Source organism: Neolamprologus brichardi, chromosome 14, assembly GCF_056152115.1.
Source record: "Neolamprologus brichardi isolate AB-2024 chromosome 14, ASM5615211v1, whole genome shotgun sequence".
Classification (NCBI taxonomy): Eukaryota; Metazoa; Chordata; class Actinopteri; order Cichliformes; family Cichlidae; genus Neolamprologus; species Neolamprologus brichardi.
Genome location: NC_142117.1, coordinates 5503321 through 5520884, shown reverse-complemented (window position 1 = coordinate 5520884; position 17564 = coordinate 5503321). Strand labels below are relative to the sequence as shown.

Below are 17564 nucleotides of genomic sequence, written 5' to 3'. Positions count from 1 at the left end.
TTTCTTTTAACAAGCACTCTCCTTTTGGAGCCAGACTGGGGAGGGCCATTTGGAGCACAGGATACAAGCAGACTTGACAGACTGGCAGCAGATAATCTGGTCTTGGTGTGTCCTCCAAGAGGAAATAGTACATTAACAATATGAGCATATTAGGTCTAAAAGAAATGTTTTCTATTTTTGCCATTTCCGCAATCAGGAATGAGAAATTCTGCATAAAGTAAAACAAAAAGTTGATAATAAAATCTTTAAATGGCCAACATTACCTTTTCAATATTTCATCAGAGGATCTCTTGGTCACTACCTCATCTGAAGACAAGCAGTACTCTGGACTTGATCCTATAGAGAGGTCCATAGTCTGAATGAGTAAGAAGAGGACAAGGGAGGAGAACAATCAACTCCTGTAAGCCTCTGCTAAAATTCAACACCACTTAGAAGTGACCTTTCACAGTAACATAGGACAAATTCTGCCAATAGCTTTGCTGGCTCTAGTTTCAAACTTAAGTGAGGCAAGGTGCCTCACACCTTCTTTTGTGTGCTCATGTGATCATAAAAGTCAAAGACACAAAGACCGTGGACAGCTGGGAATGAGACCTTAAATGGCTGGAAGAGTACTCTCCTAGAGCCTGGAATAGACAGAGGATAAGTAAAGGAGAAGGAAATGGGATCTGATAGAAAGTCACATAATTGAGGTTCTAGAAGGATTTAATTTGTGCCAGACCTTCATCAGACCTTCATCAAACAAACAAAGAAAAGAAACTTATGAGAAACTTTGAAAGCTGATTTGCCCTCCTTGTCTTGTTTTAGAGGTTTCATTTGTAACACATGCGGGTTAATTTGTTCATGCATTTTGCACTGAACATAGATTAATTATAGTATATTGCTTTATATAAATGATATATTATCCCACAATACGCTAGCATATTGTTATGTTCCCTTGAGGTTATCACCTGTTGCTGCTGGTCAAAGAAAAAATACAAACCAATCTCAACTACCTGCGTCACAAGCTGTCCCCAAGCTATACTTTGAACCGCCAAGCCCTCAAAGGCAGCCAACAGGAATTTCACAAGTTATCTTTGTGCTCAAGGATAAAGGGAAGAAAACAATTCCATTTCAACAGAAGCCAGCCAAGCGCACTAGCTGCATGTCACATCTGATAGCAGGTTGAAGTATATAGCTACATAGTCAGGGGTCATTTGTGCCCTCTCGTCTTTTGTTCTAGTGGCAAAAGGTCATTTATTTAATAGAAAACTAAATGAAATAAAAGGTTTGCTTCATCTGGAGAAAGACAAAAATAATTTGCATTCTTGTGAGAAGAGTTATGACCTCTAAAATTAAGAACACTTTGCATGTAGAGCTCTTAATTTATGTTGGGCTAAAGCTTTTTGCAAAACGAATCAATCAATACAAAAATGAAATTAAACGTTCACATCTGTGTGTATTTCCTTATATCTCTGTCTCTTTATCATAGAGACAGAGTTGAAACACAATATGAATAATTTTATAATAACAACAATAATAATATAACAACAATAACCAACAAAGTCCAGCATCAGGAAAACTCCCACTGCTCTTCCACCAGAAATCATATTGTCTAGTTATTAAAACTGTGTAGAGGAAAGGGGAAGGCAACATTATTTGTAAGACCCAAGAGATGTACATGCAAGTACAACAAAAACCCATTTTATATACTATTGTACTATTGATCTGCTGAACGGACCAAGATTTTTCTTCTCTGTTCAGAAACAGCTGATGACGAGTTACAGTAACATAGAACATACACACATGTATTACATGTGACACACTATTAGGGAGCTCATGCACCTTGATCAATTAAATATGACTTACTGCAAATTTTAGCATAGCAACACAATTATACTACTCATATTGCTGAGTGAAGACCCCACAAACACAACACATGAAAGTTGCAGTGAACCATTCATATGCTTGCTTGAACTGCAGAGAGATAACGGAAGCTAAATGAAGAATCATATTACAGATGCTCTTTAGTAAAATAGAGGAGTTATAATTTTGTTCATATTAATTTGGTACAAAAGTTACAGCCCTTTGATTCCCTTTTTTCATGAAACATGAACTTGGGTTGGATTGCATCTGAACACATCTATTGTTGGTAAAGAAAAGTAAAGAATGCAGAGTGACCAGGGTTAGACTAAGGGTGTAGATCTAATTGAGAACAGTGGTGAGTGATAATAAAGGGACTTCACAGCTGCGACCTTGGCCTTGTCTTGCCTCTCTGTAGACAACAGCTGCTCTTTATTCTTCCTCTTGAAATGTGTTTTACACCCTATTGCTTTACAGACTATTGTTGAACTTTAGATCTCAAGATGCTTAAAGTGACACAAATCCTAGCTTACTTTATTCATATGTTGAACAGACGACAGAGTGCAAAAGTCTATGACATGGTGGCTCTACCTTCTAATTAACAAATATCCTTTTTTTTTCATCCCGAAAAAAATCTGCCTAATTATTGTTTCCTAAAATAGAAACCCTGGTTAAAATATCTGAATCTCTATCTCATGGTGTTTTGGATTACTATTTGTTTTAAACCTAATTACAAATAATTAATTAGATACTGATACTTAGAATTAGATAGATAGATAGATAGATAGATAGATAGATAGATAGATAGATAGATAGATAGATAGATAGACAGACAGACTACCAACTGCCCCAGCCTCCCCCACCTCCTCCTTCACCCTTCTTTGTCATGCCCATGTGGGTGCATTAGTCTGTTGCTCACAAGGTGAGAGCAGCAAATAGCTGCTCCAGGCTCTACCCAATTTGGAGAATGCTTTTTGTGATAGACAACCTGGATTCCATTTCTCTGATATTCATTCCCATATTTGGTTGACCTACAACCTTTATTAATGGAGAGGTAGCCTGGTCAGCCACTGGATCAGTCATTTCTCTCAAGGTTGACAGACAGAGGTAAGAGAACACCTACGCAGGTATAAATGTTTTAATTATATTAAAATTTCTGCTGCTAGCTATATTTTGTAATAGGTTAGCAATTTATTTGAGTGACAGGACTCCTGTTTCTGTGAACCTTGCTGTCAAATGTCTAATGAATTTGTGATGTTATATGTGATCTTTGGTTCCTTTCTGTGTACTTCATGTAAATAGCACAAATCGTTACTTCCTGTGGAGTGAAACGCCTTAGGTAAAATTTAAAGCTACATTTCTTGAATTTCTGAATCAGTTAACTTAAATGCATTTTTCTATTGGTGCATGTGTGTGTCAGAAAAGAATGGGCATTTTGGGGTATGGGGTTGCTGGTCTTAAATACCCAAACACCTCAAACACCTTTAGTAGTTGTGTCTCATGCAAAGACCTGCTGCATAACACGTTAATTTGAGCCTTCTGCATACTAAAAGTTACCGGAAATGCTTGATATACAAGAATATAAATATTTTTTGTTGTTTTTAGAAATTCTTTTACTGTCTCTGTTACTAAACCTGCTTTGTGTGAATTTTTCCTGGGTCTTACATGAATTTGGTTAATATATGGTTATGCTTATTTACATTTAATAGACATTTAAAGGTTGAAAAATGGGGGATGCTGCCATGAAAGAGTTTGGGGCGGCGGCTCCTTACCTGAGAAAGTCAGATAAGGAGCGTCTGGAGGCCCAGACTCGCCCATTTGATATGAAAAAACAGTGTTTCGTTCCTGACCCTGAAGTTGAGTACGTTAAAGCAACCATCACTAGCCGCGATGGCGACAACGCCACCGTCGACACTGAATTTGGAAAGGTATATTCATCATATCAGTTCCATTCAAATGTATTTTCGTTTTTAGCTTTGTGTAATACCTGGTACTTCTTTTTGCAGACTGTCACAGTGAAGGATTGCAATGTGCACCCTCAGAACCCGCCTAAGTTTGATAAAATTGAAGACATGGCGATGTTCACCTTCCTCCATGAACCAGCTGTGCTGTTTAACCTCAAAGAGCGTTACGCAGCGTGGATGATCTATGTGAGTTACCAAATTTGAAAGTTATCTTTAGTGAAATAACATTTTCGCATCTGAAACAAAATTTAACATCCCTCTCTTTACATGACAGACCTACTCTGGGTTGTTCTGTGTGACTGTCAATCCCTACAAGTGGCTGCCAGTCTACAACCAGGAGGTGGTCGTTGCCTACAGAGGAAAGAAGAGGACTGAAGCTCCTCCTCATATCTTCTCCATCTCTGACAATGCCTACCAGTACATGCTGGCAGGTACAAATATCCCTTTTAGCATTCATCTTGAATGACATTTTGTTTGGACATCGTCGCATTTTCCTTGATTTTCTGATATTCTCTCGCTGACAGACAGAGAAAACCAGTCAATCCTTATCACGTAAGTAACTTTACCAACAAGAGTCTTTTTTCAGCAGTTAAGAGTTGTATGAATGTATGTCTTTTTTCCACTCAGTGGAGAATCTGGAGCTGGAAAGACTGTCAACACCAAACGTGTCATTCAGTACTTTGCCAGCATTGCTGCTGTCCCAGGTGGGAAGAAAGATCCAGCTGCAGAGAAGAAGGTTCTTATGAGACAAGATTTTCTTAATGTTAGACAAACAAAATATAGTCATAATATTGCTGTTTGTCAAGGTTCTTTTTTGTTTAACTAAATCAGGGAACCCTTGAAGATCAAATCATCCAGGCTAACCCTGCTCTGGAGGCCTTTGGCAATGCCAAAACCATCAGGAATGACAACTCTTCCAGATTTGTGAGTTTCTGTATCTGGCTGATGTCAGACTACTTGTTTACATTCATAAATGAAGTTACTTCTTATTCCAAAAATACAAGTGAACACACATTTTCCTCCCAGGGTAAATTCATCCGTATTCATTTTGACAACCGAGGAAAGCTGGCCTCGGCTGACATCGAGACCTGTAAGTAAAATTAAGATAATCATCCATTTTCTGAGCCATTTTTGTTTGGTTGAAGGCCTCTGCAAATATGAACCAAGAGTGCTTTAACCATGCAAAGCCTGTTTAAAACTGGGGTATTATTTCATAATTAAACATTTGAAAAACTCTATTAAATGTGTTACTGTGTGTCATACTTTCATACCATTTATGATAACTCATTCAGACCTTTTGGAAAAGTCTCGTGTGACCTTCCAGCTCAAAGCTGAGAGGGACTACCACATTTTCTACCAGATCCTGTCTCAGATAAAGCCTGAACTTCTAGGTAAGTATGAGTACAGGACAGGTGTTTGATTTGTACTCAATCATACATTTCATAGTGAAATAAACATTTTCTATTTAATTTTAGAAATGCTGCTCATCACCAACAACCCTTATGACTACGCCTTCATCTCCCAAGGAGAGACAACAGTAGCCTCTATCAATGATTCTGAAGAGTTGATGGCCACTGATGTGAGTTGAATCTTAGATGCACTGCAGCAATTTTAGTCCAAAATTCATTTAATAAAACAAAAAAGAAAATAGTAAAATTAATGTTTTTGATTTTCATCAGCAAGCCTTTGATGTTCTGGGCTTCACTCAAGAAGAGAAGAACAGTATTTACAAGCTTACTGGTGCAATCATGCACTATGGCAACATGAAGTTTAAACAGAAGCAGAGAGAAGAGCAGGCAGAGGCCGATGGTACTGAAGGTAAGAAATATAATTATAACATAATAGATTATATTCAAATAACTAGGCACTCTGACGCCTGACTAAGGCCAGACCTGTTGAATCAAGGAATCACTTAAATAGAAGCTAAATGGAACCTAACAAAGTGAAGGATACAACAATGTAAAAGAAAACCCTCTAGAACAGACGACATCTATCAGTCTGCAAAGGGTTAAAAATCAATTTCTTAGGCTTTGGAAATGCAAGAAGCCATGGTGAGAGCCACTATCCACCAGAAAAACAGACAACTCTGGGGGAGAACAGTTAAAGTACAATGTAAAGTAAAAAATACTGAATGTGAATGGATGATGTTATTTTTGTCAGAAGATCTCAAACTGTGCAAAATAAAATATGCAAAAAATGTATCACTGTCACTATTTCTCAGATGCTGATAAAGTTGCATATCTGATGGGCCTGAACTCTGCTGACCTCATCAAAGGTCTCTGTCACCCAAGAGTCAAAGTAGGAAACGAGTGGGTCACCAAAGGACAGAATGTCGCCCAGGTACAGAGTTACAGGGAATTTTGTCAGGCTTTGATTTAATGAAAACACACCATTTATTTTGAATCACATATTTCCGTTCTAAGGTGTACTACGCTATCGGTGCACTGGCTAAGTCAGTATATGAGAAGATGTTTCTGTGGATGGTGGTGAGAATCAACCAGTCCCTGGACACCAAACAGCCTCGCCAGTATTTTATTGGGGTGCTTGACATTGCTGGATTTGAGATCTTTGATGTGAGTTTGGAAAAATAAGTTCTTATAATCTTATAAATGGTTGTCCCTAATGTAAGGATGCATTTTTAATCATGAACATACTGTGGTCCATTTCATTTCAGTTCAACACCTTTGAGCAGCTGTGCATCAACTTCACCAACGAAAAACTGCAACAATTTTTCAACCACCACATGTTTGTACTGGAGCAGGAAGAGTACAAGAAAGAGGGCATCGATTGGGAGTTCATTGATTTTGGTATGGATCTGCAGGCCTGTATCGACCTGATTGAAAAGGTGTGACACTGGACTATATAAAAACATTTCTATTTTTATCCTACTGTTTGTGCATGTTATTCTTAAAACTAAAATGTATGTTAAAATTTTTGTCCTGAAAATTGTTTTTCTTCATTATATTTATCTTAGCCCATGGGTATCATGTCCATCCTTGAAGAGGAGTGCATGTTCCCCAAAGCCAGTGATGCCACCTTTAAAGCTAAGCTCTACGACAACCACCTGGGAAAATCTGGCAACTTCCAGAAGCCCAGAGTTGTCAAAGGAAAACCAGAGGCTCATTTTTCCCTTGTGCACTACGCTGGAACTGTTGATTATAATATCAACAACTGGTTGGTGAAGAACAAGGATCCTCTGAATGAGACTGTTGTTGGTCTTTTCCAGAAGTCTAACCTTAAGCTTTTATCCTTGCTTTTTGCCGGATATGCAGGAGCTGATTCAGGTATGTAGACATCCCATGGTGAAAATTAGAAGCCAATAAAAATTTCCAACAACAACAGTATTGTAATTAATTTTTCTACAGATTTGAAATGCCTTAAAAATCTGTTGTGATCTGTTGCTTCTCTCAATAAAGTTCGACATAATTTTTTTTTTAGCTCAGGAATCTGGTGGGAAGGGCAAAGGTGGAAGCAAGAAGAAAGGTTCTTCCTTCCAAACTGTATCAGCTTTGCACAGGGTAAGAGATGTATACATTTTTATTTTTTAATGTAAAGGAGAGATTGTACTGAGTTATACATCATGACTTCAGCAAGAAATTCTCATTGTTTTGATACAGGTTCAAAACTTTGTTCTGATTTGCCCAGTTTTGAAGTTATAGACACTGAAATTAACCAGGCAACACAAACCCTTTATGGGCTGCATTAGGAAGGTCAACAATCTGACTAAAATTGACTATGGCAACTACTTTGTAAACACCCAAAAGGAAACTTACATACTTACTGTACTTGGTGTCAAAAGCAATAGCAACAATTTACATATGAAAAACTTTCAGGAGAACCTGAACAAGCTGATGACCAACTTGAGGTCGACTCACCCTCACTTTGTACGCTGCATCATCCCCAACGAGACCAAGACTCCAGGGGCCATGGAGAACCCTCTGGTGATGCACCAGCTGCGCTGTAACGGTGTGCTGGAAGGCATCAGGATCTGCAGAAAGGGTTTCCCCAACAGGATCCTCTATGGAGATTTCAAGCAGAGGTTTGAGTTCTCTTAAAACAAATGCATATTAGTATCCATCCATCCATATTAGTATGTACTTAAAAAGAAACAACTCTTTCATCTGTTGTTTTTCTAACAAAGGTACCGTATTTTGAACCCTAATGCCATTCCCGAGGGACAGTTCATTGACAACAAGAAGGCTGCTGAAAAACTTTTGGGTTCTCTAGATATAGACCACAACCAGTACAAACTGGGACACACCAAGGTCAGTATTTGCATGCTTATAGAACACTTTGAACAGAAACAAGCTGTTACTGACTCTGCTATGTGTTGCTGTAAAAGGTGTTTTTCAAGGCTGGGCTGTTGGGCCTGCTAGAGGAGATGAGAGATGACAGATTAGCCCTAATCATCACTGGCATCCAAGCTCGATCAAGAGGCCTTCTGGCAAGAGTTGAATTCCAGAAGATTGTTGAACGCAGGTAACTTATCAAAGCTTGGTCAAATTCTGTTAGCCAACTCAGTTTATGTTGTACAGCACAATGTCAAAACAGATTTGCATCATTAAAATTTATCATCTGTCTAGTATACAAGACATATTTTCCACTGAACCATGTTTTATCACTGAACAAAATATCAAAATGCAATATGTTCATGGACTTATGGACACAAAATACGGCAACTGTCATTAGATACATGCATAGGAGAATGTTGTGAGGGTTTGGTAAAATATATTAAAAACATATTTTTAATGAAGACGGAAGAGTGGGTGGAGTTTTACAAACACTGATTATCTGTTGTCTGCAGGGATGCTCTTCTTGTGATCCAGTGGAACATCCGTGCCTTCATGGGGGTCAAAAATTGGCCCTGGATGAAGATGTTCTTCAAGATCAAACCTCTGCTGAAGTCAGCAGAGACTGAGAAAGAGATGGCAAACATGAAAGAAGAGTTTGCCAAACTGAAAGAGGCTTATGCAAAATCAGAAGCCCGCAGGAAAGAACTCGAAGAGAAAATGGTCACTCTTCTCCAAGAAAAGAACGACCTGCAGCTCCAAGTTCAAGCTGTATGTTAAAGGATAGTTTCTTACAGTATCACAACAAATATCAACATCACATGTATTGTGTGTGTTTGTCGGCTTAATGCGTATGTCATACTTTTTGTCTTCAGGAGCAAGACAATCTAGGCGATGCTGAAGAAAGATGTGAGGGGCTGATCAAGAGCAAAATTCAGCTGGAGGCCAAAATCAAAGAGCTGACAGAGAGGCTGGAGGATGAGGAGGAGATGAATGCAGAACTGACTGCTAAGAAGAGGAAGCTGGAGGACGAGTGCTCTGAGCTGAAGAAAGACATCGATGACTTAGAGTTAACTCTAGCTAAAGTGGAGAAGGAGAAGCATGCCACTGAGAACAAGGTACAACAAACCTATTAATGACTGTCATTGTGAAATTAATCTGTTACTAAAATGAACCTCTATTTTGGCTATAGGTAAAAAACTTGACTGAGGAAATGGCTGCATTGGATGAAATCATTGCCAAGCTGACCAAGGAGAAGAAAGCTTTACAGGAAGCTCATCAGCAAACTCTGGACGACCTGCAAAGTGAGGAAGACAAAGTCAACACTCTAACTAAGGCCAAGACTAAGCTGGAGCAGCAAGTGGATGATGTAAGAACATAGACTGACTTTAGTAGTAAATGAATAATAATTTTCATATATCAGTATCATTGTAATAATATTTATTTTCCCCCACAGCTTGAGGGGTCTTTAGAGCAAGAAAAGAAAGTCCGTATGGACCTTGAGCGAGCAAAGAGGAAGCTTGAAGGAGACCTCAAGTTAGCTCAAGAAAGTATCATGGACCTGGAAAATGATAAGCAGCAGCTCGAAGAGAGGCTGAAAAAGTAAGATGAGATGGGCAGGTTTACAATGAAGCAATAAAAAAAACATTTTAGATTGTGCCTCAGGTGAAACCTTTTTATTGTATATCCAAAGGAAAGATTTTGAAATCAGTCAGCTGAATGGTAAAGTTGAGGATGAGCAGGTGATGAGTGCCCAGCTCCAGAAAAAACTGAAGGAGTTGCAGGTAAAAGAATCAAACAAGACCCATGAAAAAGAAAAAGAAAAACATATGGTTTGGAGGAGTAAAATTAAATGTCAAGGTTTGCTTTTGACTCCGATCTAGGCCCGTATTGAGGAGCTGGAGGAAGAGCTTGAGGCAGAGAGAGCTGCTCGAGCCAAGGTGGAGAAGCAGAGAGCTGACCTGGCCAGAGAGCTGGAGGAGATCAGTGAGAGGTTGGAGGAGGCTGGAGGAGCCACAGCTGCCCAGATTGAGATGAACAAGAAGAGGGAGGCCGAGTTCCAGAAACTGCGCAGAGACCTCGAAGAGGCCACTCTGCACCATGAATCCACTACTGCCACACTCAGGAAGAAACAAGCCGACAGTGTTGCTGAGCTGGGAGAGCAGATTGACAACCTGCAGAGAGTCAAGCAGAAACTGGAGAAGGAGAAGAGTGAGCTCAGACTGGAGCTGGATGACGTGGTCTCCAATATGGAACAAACTGTCAAGGCAAAGGTAAGTTACTTTCAGGTATTAGGGTTTGTTCTCATTGCCAAATCAAACATTAATTTTATAATTGTGTACATGATTGGCCATCTACTGCTTTTTGTTGACAGAACAACTTGGAGAAAATGTGCAGGTCTCTGGAAGACCAGATGAATGAATATAAAACAAAATCAGAAGAGGGACAGCGTGCCATCAATGACTTCACCATGCAGAGAGCAAAGCTTCAAACTGAGAACGGTATGCATTAGACCTGAACAGCATATTTTAGTTGTGCCAGTGTGCGGTACTGAATTTAATGTTATGCTTAAATAAGGTGAACTTTTGAGGCAGCTTGAGGAAAAGGATTCTCTGGTGTCTCAACTCACGAGAGGAAAACTCTCGTACACTCAGCAAATTGAAGACCTGAAAAGACAACTGGAGGAAGAAGTCAAGGTAGCAAATAATCATCAGTGTAACCTCATTAGGTAGAGACCATTGCTACACCCAGTGCATAAAGATACACTTTCTTTTAGGCCAAGAACGCATTAGCCCATGCAGTGCAGTCTGCTCGCCATGACTGTGACCTGCTCAGGGAGCAGTATGAGGAGGAGCAGGAGGCTAAAGCTGAACTGCAACGTAGCATGTCCAAGGCCAACTCTGAGGTGGCTCAGTGGAGAACCAAGTATGAAACTGATGCCATCCAGAGGACCGAAGAACTAGAAGAGGCCAAGTAAGCCAAATACACTAAGTCCACTAACTCAGCAAAGGTAAAGAGCGTTTAACCACAAATACATATTTTCATCACCTAGAAAGAAGCTGGCTCAGCGTCTGCAGGAGGCTGAGGAGGCTGTTGAAGCAGTGAATGCTAAATGTTCCTCTCTGGAGAAGACCAAACACAGGCTGCAGAATGAGATTGAAGATCTCATGGTGGATGTAGAGAGGTCTAATGCTGCTGCTGCTGCTCTGGACAAGAAACAAAGAAACTTTGACAAGGTTTTCATCCGGCACTTATTATTTCACTGAAGCAGAAGGTCAATCTTGTATCTAAAATGAAAACTTTCTTGTAGGTCTTGGCAGAGTGGAAACAGAAGTACGAGGAGTCTCAAACAGAGCTGGAGAGCTCTCAGAAAGATGCCAGGTCTCTGAGCACTGAGCTCTTCAAACTGAAGAACTCCTATGAAGAATCTCTTGAACATTTGGAGACCATGAAGAGAGAGAACAAGAACTTACAAGGTGACTTAATTACCCATTAAAATCATATAAGAACAGTTTGTTCACAGTATAACGGCATTTATTTTTTACAATATGCCCTCAGAGGAAATATCTGACCTCACTGAACAAATTAGTGAGGGTGGAAAGAATATTCATGAGCTTGAGAAGATTCGAAAGCAGTTGGAACAAGAGAAGTCTGAGATACAGACAGCTCTGGAGGAAGCAGAGGTAAGCTGCTGCATAGTGGCCTTTTTCAAATTTGAAAGATTTTAGGTTGTGAGTATTAATTAATTACAAGTTATGTAGTCATTGTGTCTAATTTCTATTTGTGACAGGCCACACTGGAGCATGAGGAAGGGAAGATTCTCAGAGCCCAACTTGAGTTTAACCAAGTAAAGGCTGACATTGAGCGCAAGCTAGCTGAGAAAGATGAAGAAATGGAGCAATCGAAAAGAAACCACCAGCGAACTGTGGATACTCTTCAAAGCTCTCTGGAGGCTGAGACTCGCAGCAGGAACGAGGCTCTGCGTCTGAAAAAGAAGATGGAGGGAGACCTCAATGAGATGGAGATCCAGCTAAGCCAGGCTAACAGGCAGGCAGCTGAGGCCCAGAAACAACTTAAGGCTGTCCATGCCCATCTGAAGGTCTGAATAAACAAGCAGTTCTACTTCTTTGAAACAAAAATCAAAACCAAAGTGAAACATCAGTTAAAATTTTGGGGGTTTTTATCTTCAAGGATACTCAACTTCAGCTGGACGACTCTCTGCGAGCCAGTGATGATATGAAGGAAAACATTGCCATTGTTGAGCGACGCAACAACCTTCTTCAGGCTGAAGTGGAGGAGCTGAGAGCAGCTCTGGATCAAACGGAGAGAAGCCGCAAACTTGCAGAGCAAGAGCTGCTGGATGTCAGTGAGAGAGTGCAGCTACTGCACTCACAGGTAAGACTGGAGAAGACTTGATACAGAAGCTATCTATTGAAAATATACTCAGGAATTTAAAAAATCATATTTTTCATCTGAACACCAGAACACCAGCCTGATAAACCAAAAGAAGAAGCTGGAGGCTGATACATCCCAGCTTCAAACTGAAGTGGAGGAGGCAGTGCAGGAGTGCAGGAATGCAGAGGAGAAGGCCAAGAAGGCCATCACTGATGCTGCCATGATGGCAGAGGAGCTGAAGAAAGAGCAGGACACCAGCGCTCATCTGGAGCGGATGAAGAAGAACATGGAGCAAACCATCAAAGACCTGCAGCACCGCCTGGATGAAGCTGAGCAGATCGCCATGAAGGGAGGCAAGAAGCAGATTCAGAAGCTTGAGGCCAGGGTAAGTCAAAATCGTGTTAATGAAGTCAAATCGATATGATAAATTACCAAATCATCAAACAAGGAAAATATTTAGTATGTTATAAGTAATCTTTTTGTTCAACAGATCAGAGAACTGGAGAGTGAAGTTGAAGTTGAACAAAGGAAATCAGGTGATGCTGTCAAGGGAATACGAAAATATGAGAGACGGATTAAAGAGCTGACGTATCAGGTATTTTTGAGTCACCTTAGAGAATGAGGGAAGAAACAGTAAAAGTTTAATTCATATTTACTTTGACTCAGAGAAATACAATTTTTTTCTTGTTTGCTTCCAGACAGAAGAGGATCGTAAGAATCTTACCCGTCTGCAAGATCTGGTGGACAAGTTGCAGCTAAAGGTGAAATCCTACAAGAAAGCTGCTGAGGAAGCTGTAAGTAGTCTTTGCATTTTTTTTACACACTAAAAAAGCATTGCACGTGTTCATCATTTCTTTTCGCCTATTAATCATATAGAAATATAGAAAATATACAGCAGGTCATCTTAAGGATATTGTCCTTCTGTTCTACAGGAGGAACAGGCCAACAGTAATCTTACCAAGTTCCGCAAACTTCAACATGAGCTTGATGAAGCTGAGGAGCGAGCTGACATTGCCGAGTCCCAGGTCAACAAACTACGCGCCAAAAGCCGTGATGTGGGATCAAAGGTTTGTATGTGTACATTTTTTTTAAAAGTGTGTCTTTTTCTATAATGACACATCGCATGTATCTGTTTTAGGACTTAAATAAAGATTTCATTTACCATCAGAATCCACAGATGCATTTTTCAGTTTGCATATAACTGCATATTTAAAAGTTAATTTTACAAATATGTCCAAAATTGAATCTACAACACCTAATATGTCCAATAATACTTAACAATATTTCATTCTCTCTTGTTTGTGTCTCTGTTTCCAGAAAGGTCATGATGAGGAGTAAAACACATGGTCTGAATCCCTGTTTCTGAGACATCGGATGTATTAGTAACGGTGTCTCCCTATGCATGTTGGTTGGTCAGTAGAATAAAATGAATCTGCATCTGAAACTGTGTCTTGACTTTTTTTGTTGCTTATTAGTGGCAGTCCTATTAATTAATATTACATGTAAGAAATATAACTAAAAAATTAAACTGTAAAATGTAAGTGCAGCTTGAATATAACATGATACTGCATACACTTTTCTCGAATGATTTGGAATCAAGAAAATGTATCACACGTGTGAAAATGGCTATTAAATGGTTATTAAAAAAGCAGAGTGGATATCATGTGATACAATGATATCCAGTGATACAATCTGCAGACTCAAAGACTGATTTAGAGTTTTTGATCAGAGAACAAAAAATACATTATGACCCAGCTGTATTCTAAGGAGCTTGGAAAGAAAAGTGTCTGGACTTCTTTAAGTTTCATCTGACATGCTTCTTCAGTTCTAAGAGCAAATGGTGGAGAGTCCCATATTTTAAGCCCTATGGGAGTGTCACCAAGAGGGTCGTGGACCCTCTATTGATCCTCTACCTAATCAGGATGGGCCAGGATGTGAGTGGGCGTTAAGGTGTCTGGGAAGGGATCTCAAAACTGGATTATAGATGGCAGACAGTTGGTGTCGTAAGCCACCGTCTCTGTTCAAGGATGTTCGTTCACAGTGGACTTCTTTCACTCCTCTTTCAAATCACCCGTCCTCTCTGTCCAAAATGTGAACCTAGTTGTATCTTTCATATATAAGTTAATTAATAAATAATGATTAATTTCTTAATGGAGGAGTGAAAACAGTTGATAAAAAAGGTTATATGAAAAAAAGAAAAGAAAAAGGTTCTATAATTCCATCAAACTTCCTCAGGAGTCGAAATAGGCAGCTTCATGTTAAACAGCTTTATGGGGTGTTTGTTTGTGTGTCAGTGTTTCTCATGATAGATTGGCTAAAGTCTGGCTGGACCTATGCTGTCTTTTGAATGCACTGTTTCTAGACAATGGATGGTGGCTGAGTTTCCCCACCTAATTAACTAGTGAAAACATTGTTTTATGTAAGAGGTGCTACACCACCCATCCAGGAAAGAGCTATAGAGAATTGATACATTCTTTGAAATGTATATTGGTTGTGCATGTTTTGGATTTTTTTTCTTTTTTTGCATGTTTGTGTCCTAATAATGTAAAATACAGTAGTAAAAACACTGATGACAATAATACAGTTTTATCATGGTCAAATACTAAAGGATAACCATAAGAGAAAAATAATACAGAAAATACTGGGTAAATACATAAAGTGACTATGGCACCTAGCTCATGGGAAGATTGACAAAATATCTTGATGATCAGAACATGGCTTATCATGGATACAGGCAAAGCTAGGGCAGACAGTATGGTAGCAGAGCACAATGCACAAAGTGTTTCTTCACACAGGAGTCACACACTGATGAACTTCTCATCATGCCCTGTGCATCCAAACACTATAAAGTTTAGCTCTCTGCTCCTCTGAACAGCAAAAGAAACAGCCAATATATTTTTGAATTCATCATGTGTACTATAAGCACAATACACACGATTACATCAGTTGATTCTGATCATCTGATAACTTGCGCCCTTTTTCATGGATTAATTGATTAATCTGAAATTTCCATATCCATTTTCATGTGTGACAGCATGCCTGTTTACAAAAAGTTTGGTAACGACACTATAGTTAGAGACATGAATGAACCTAAGCAACTTAAAATTCACTATTTTCATTGACAAAACAAAATTAAAATGTTATCTTTCAATTAGTAGTTGTAGACATAGAGGTTCCCTACAATACCCCACAGCGCCACAGCACCCTCAGCACTTCCAGCAGATTTCTAATTAGCTTCAGCTCTTTATTGCAAAGAGACCATGTTATTTAGAATTTGTCCTACTTACAAGGGTAACTTATAATAATGACCACTGATATAGACAGTAGTCTGGCCTTTTAGCCACTGCGTAATTCAACCATATAATCAAGACTTTCTCATATGCACATATCTACATTGGCATAGTTATGTGTCTGATTTGTGACCTCTTATAAAAATCCAAACAGCAATTCTCCCAAGAACTCACCTTTGGTAGTGACATGCAATTCCAGAGTTTGTCTCATTCCCCTGGTTTTCCCATAAAAAAAAAACCTTTGAAGGAAGGAAAGGGTAAGAAAATTTCAAACAAATTCAATTATTTTAATTCATGCAACATTCTGAAAAAAATACACATTATCAAGAAATTCCTGTTTCTTGGACGCAAAATATAAAGAAACGAGGCGTAGTTCAAAAACATTTCCACATTACTGTGTATAAAGAAAACTTTGGATTTACAACAGATATTAGAACAACAGTAATGCTAATCTGCTAAACAGAATAGAATAGAAATACAAAAATGTATATGGTATTTATATTTATAGGCATTAACTGTACAGTAAATATAAAACAAATACATTATAAAGATTGATGAAGTTCAACCATACCTTGCAAAGTTCATCTGTTCAACAGAAATTCAGTCTTCAGCAACAGACATATTTTTTAATGTACAGAAGTCTTCTAGAACTGACTGCAAAGACACCAAACACTAACTCCTTTATTGTCTAACTGAAGGCAAGGAGAAAGGGTAATACTAGAGGACATATGGAGGCAGGGACCAATGCTCAACACCTCCTCAAGTGACCTTCAGTAAATATCAAGCATTCTAAGAATAGCAACCACATCTGAAACCACAGTTGGCTCAGACTTCAAACTTAAGAGACAAGGTGTCTCACACCTTCCCTTCTATATACAAGTCATTGAAGAAGACAAGGATACAAGGATTCTGGACAGCTGGGAATGGGACCTTTGACGGTGCCTGGAATAGATTAGACTAAGTAAAGGAGTTCAGAAGTTTGGTATGAGGGCTGACACACTGCTAACATTATATACTGTATGTACACTGTATGGAGACTGATCAATAGAATTTCCAGTTGTAGCTTAGGCTAAGAAGCCTTCACTGTTAAAGTATTGGTATATCAGAGACTGCCTGTTGTGGACATCCATTACAGATGTCAATACTAGCTTAAGTGCAATTATAATAAAAATGCTGAATATGTTAAAAGTAAGCAGAAATATTACCCCTCTGTCCTGATAACAACGGATAACTTTTCATTTATTTTTATTTATAATTTTTAATTATTACCTTAAAATTAGGCACTATAACAATCTTGTTTACTTGTTTTATAGCTAGTTTTCATGTACATGTTCAGTCTATATCCATCATGCCACTTCACAACTCATTTAAGCCAGTTCTAGGCCTCTATTAATACTAAGTATGTACTGTACATGTGTTGCAGCAAACCCCTGTTTAGTCATCCCTTATGGTTGCCACAACCATAATATTATGCAAATATTAATATTAAATCTGACACATGTAGTTTTACCTGTGTTCCCTACACCAGGTGCAGTAGTGTAAATGTGTATAAAGCTATCCAAACAAGTGCAGAACTGCTTCAGCAAGTGTTGTTAGAGGATTTGCATTATAATTTCATGTAAGGAATACCTCAGTGGGGTAAACTGTCTGTAAGTTACAACAGATTAACCTTGATGATCTAAATAAGCTAAATAACAAGAATTATGCACAGTTGGTTGAATTTTTTTTTTCACTTTGGCCATTTTGTACATTAAATATTGAAGTCTAAAAGGTAACAATTTATAACA

The 17564-nt window shown here is 38.8% G+C and overlaps 1 protein-coding gene across 1 annotated transcript; it reads left to right on the top strand.

Annotated features, from left to right (window-relative positions):
• Nucleotides 1–2874: 2874 nt before the first annotated feature.
• LOC102781208 (myosin-7-like) lies at nt 2875–13825 on the top strand. Its single transcript, XM_087851420.1, has 39 exons — nt 2875–2946; nt 3142–3178; nt 3559–3767; nt 3846–3989; nt 4078–4234; nt 4328–4355; nt 4431–4539; nt 4635–4727; nt 4830–4893; nt 5096–5194; nt 5279–5382; nt 5483–5621; nt 6025–6143; nt 6227–6376; nt 6478–6648; nt 6778–7087; nt 7242–7321; nt 7637–7842; nt 7945–8068; nt 8146–8282; nt 8608–8863; nt 8968–9210; nt 9285–9461; nt 9549–9694; nt 9786–9876; nt 9976–10365; nt 10467–10593; nt 10670–10788; nt 10869–11065; nt 11145–11328; nt 11403–11568; nt 11651–11775; nt 11883–12191; nt 12284–12487; nt 12576–12872; nt 12978–13082; nt 13186–13281; nt 13420–13554; nt 13805–13825. The coding sequence occupies exons 3-39, from the start codon at nt 3567–3569 to the stop codon at nt 13823–13825; spliced, it is 5823 nt and encodes a 1940-aa protein (XP_087707546.1). The 5' UTR covers nt 2875–2946; nt 3142–3178; nt 3559–3566.
• Nucleotides 13826–17564: the final 3739 nt, after the last annotated feature.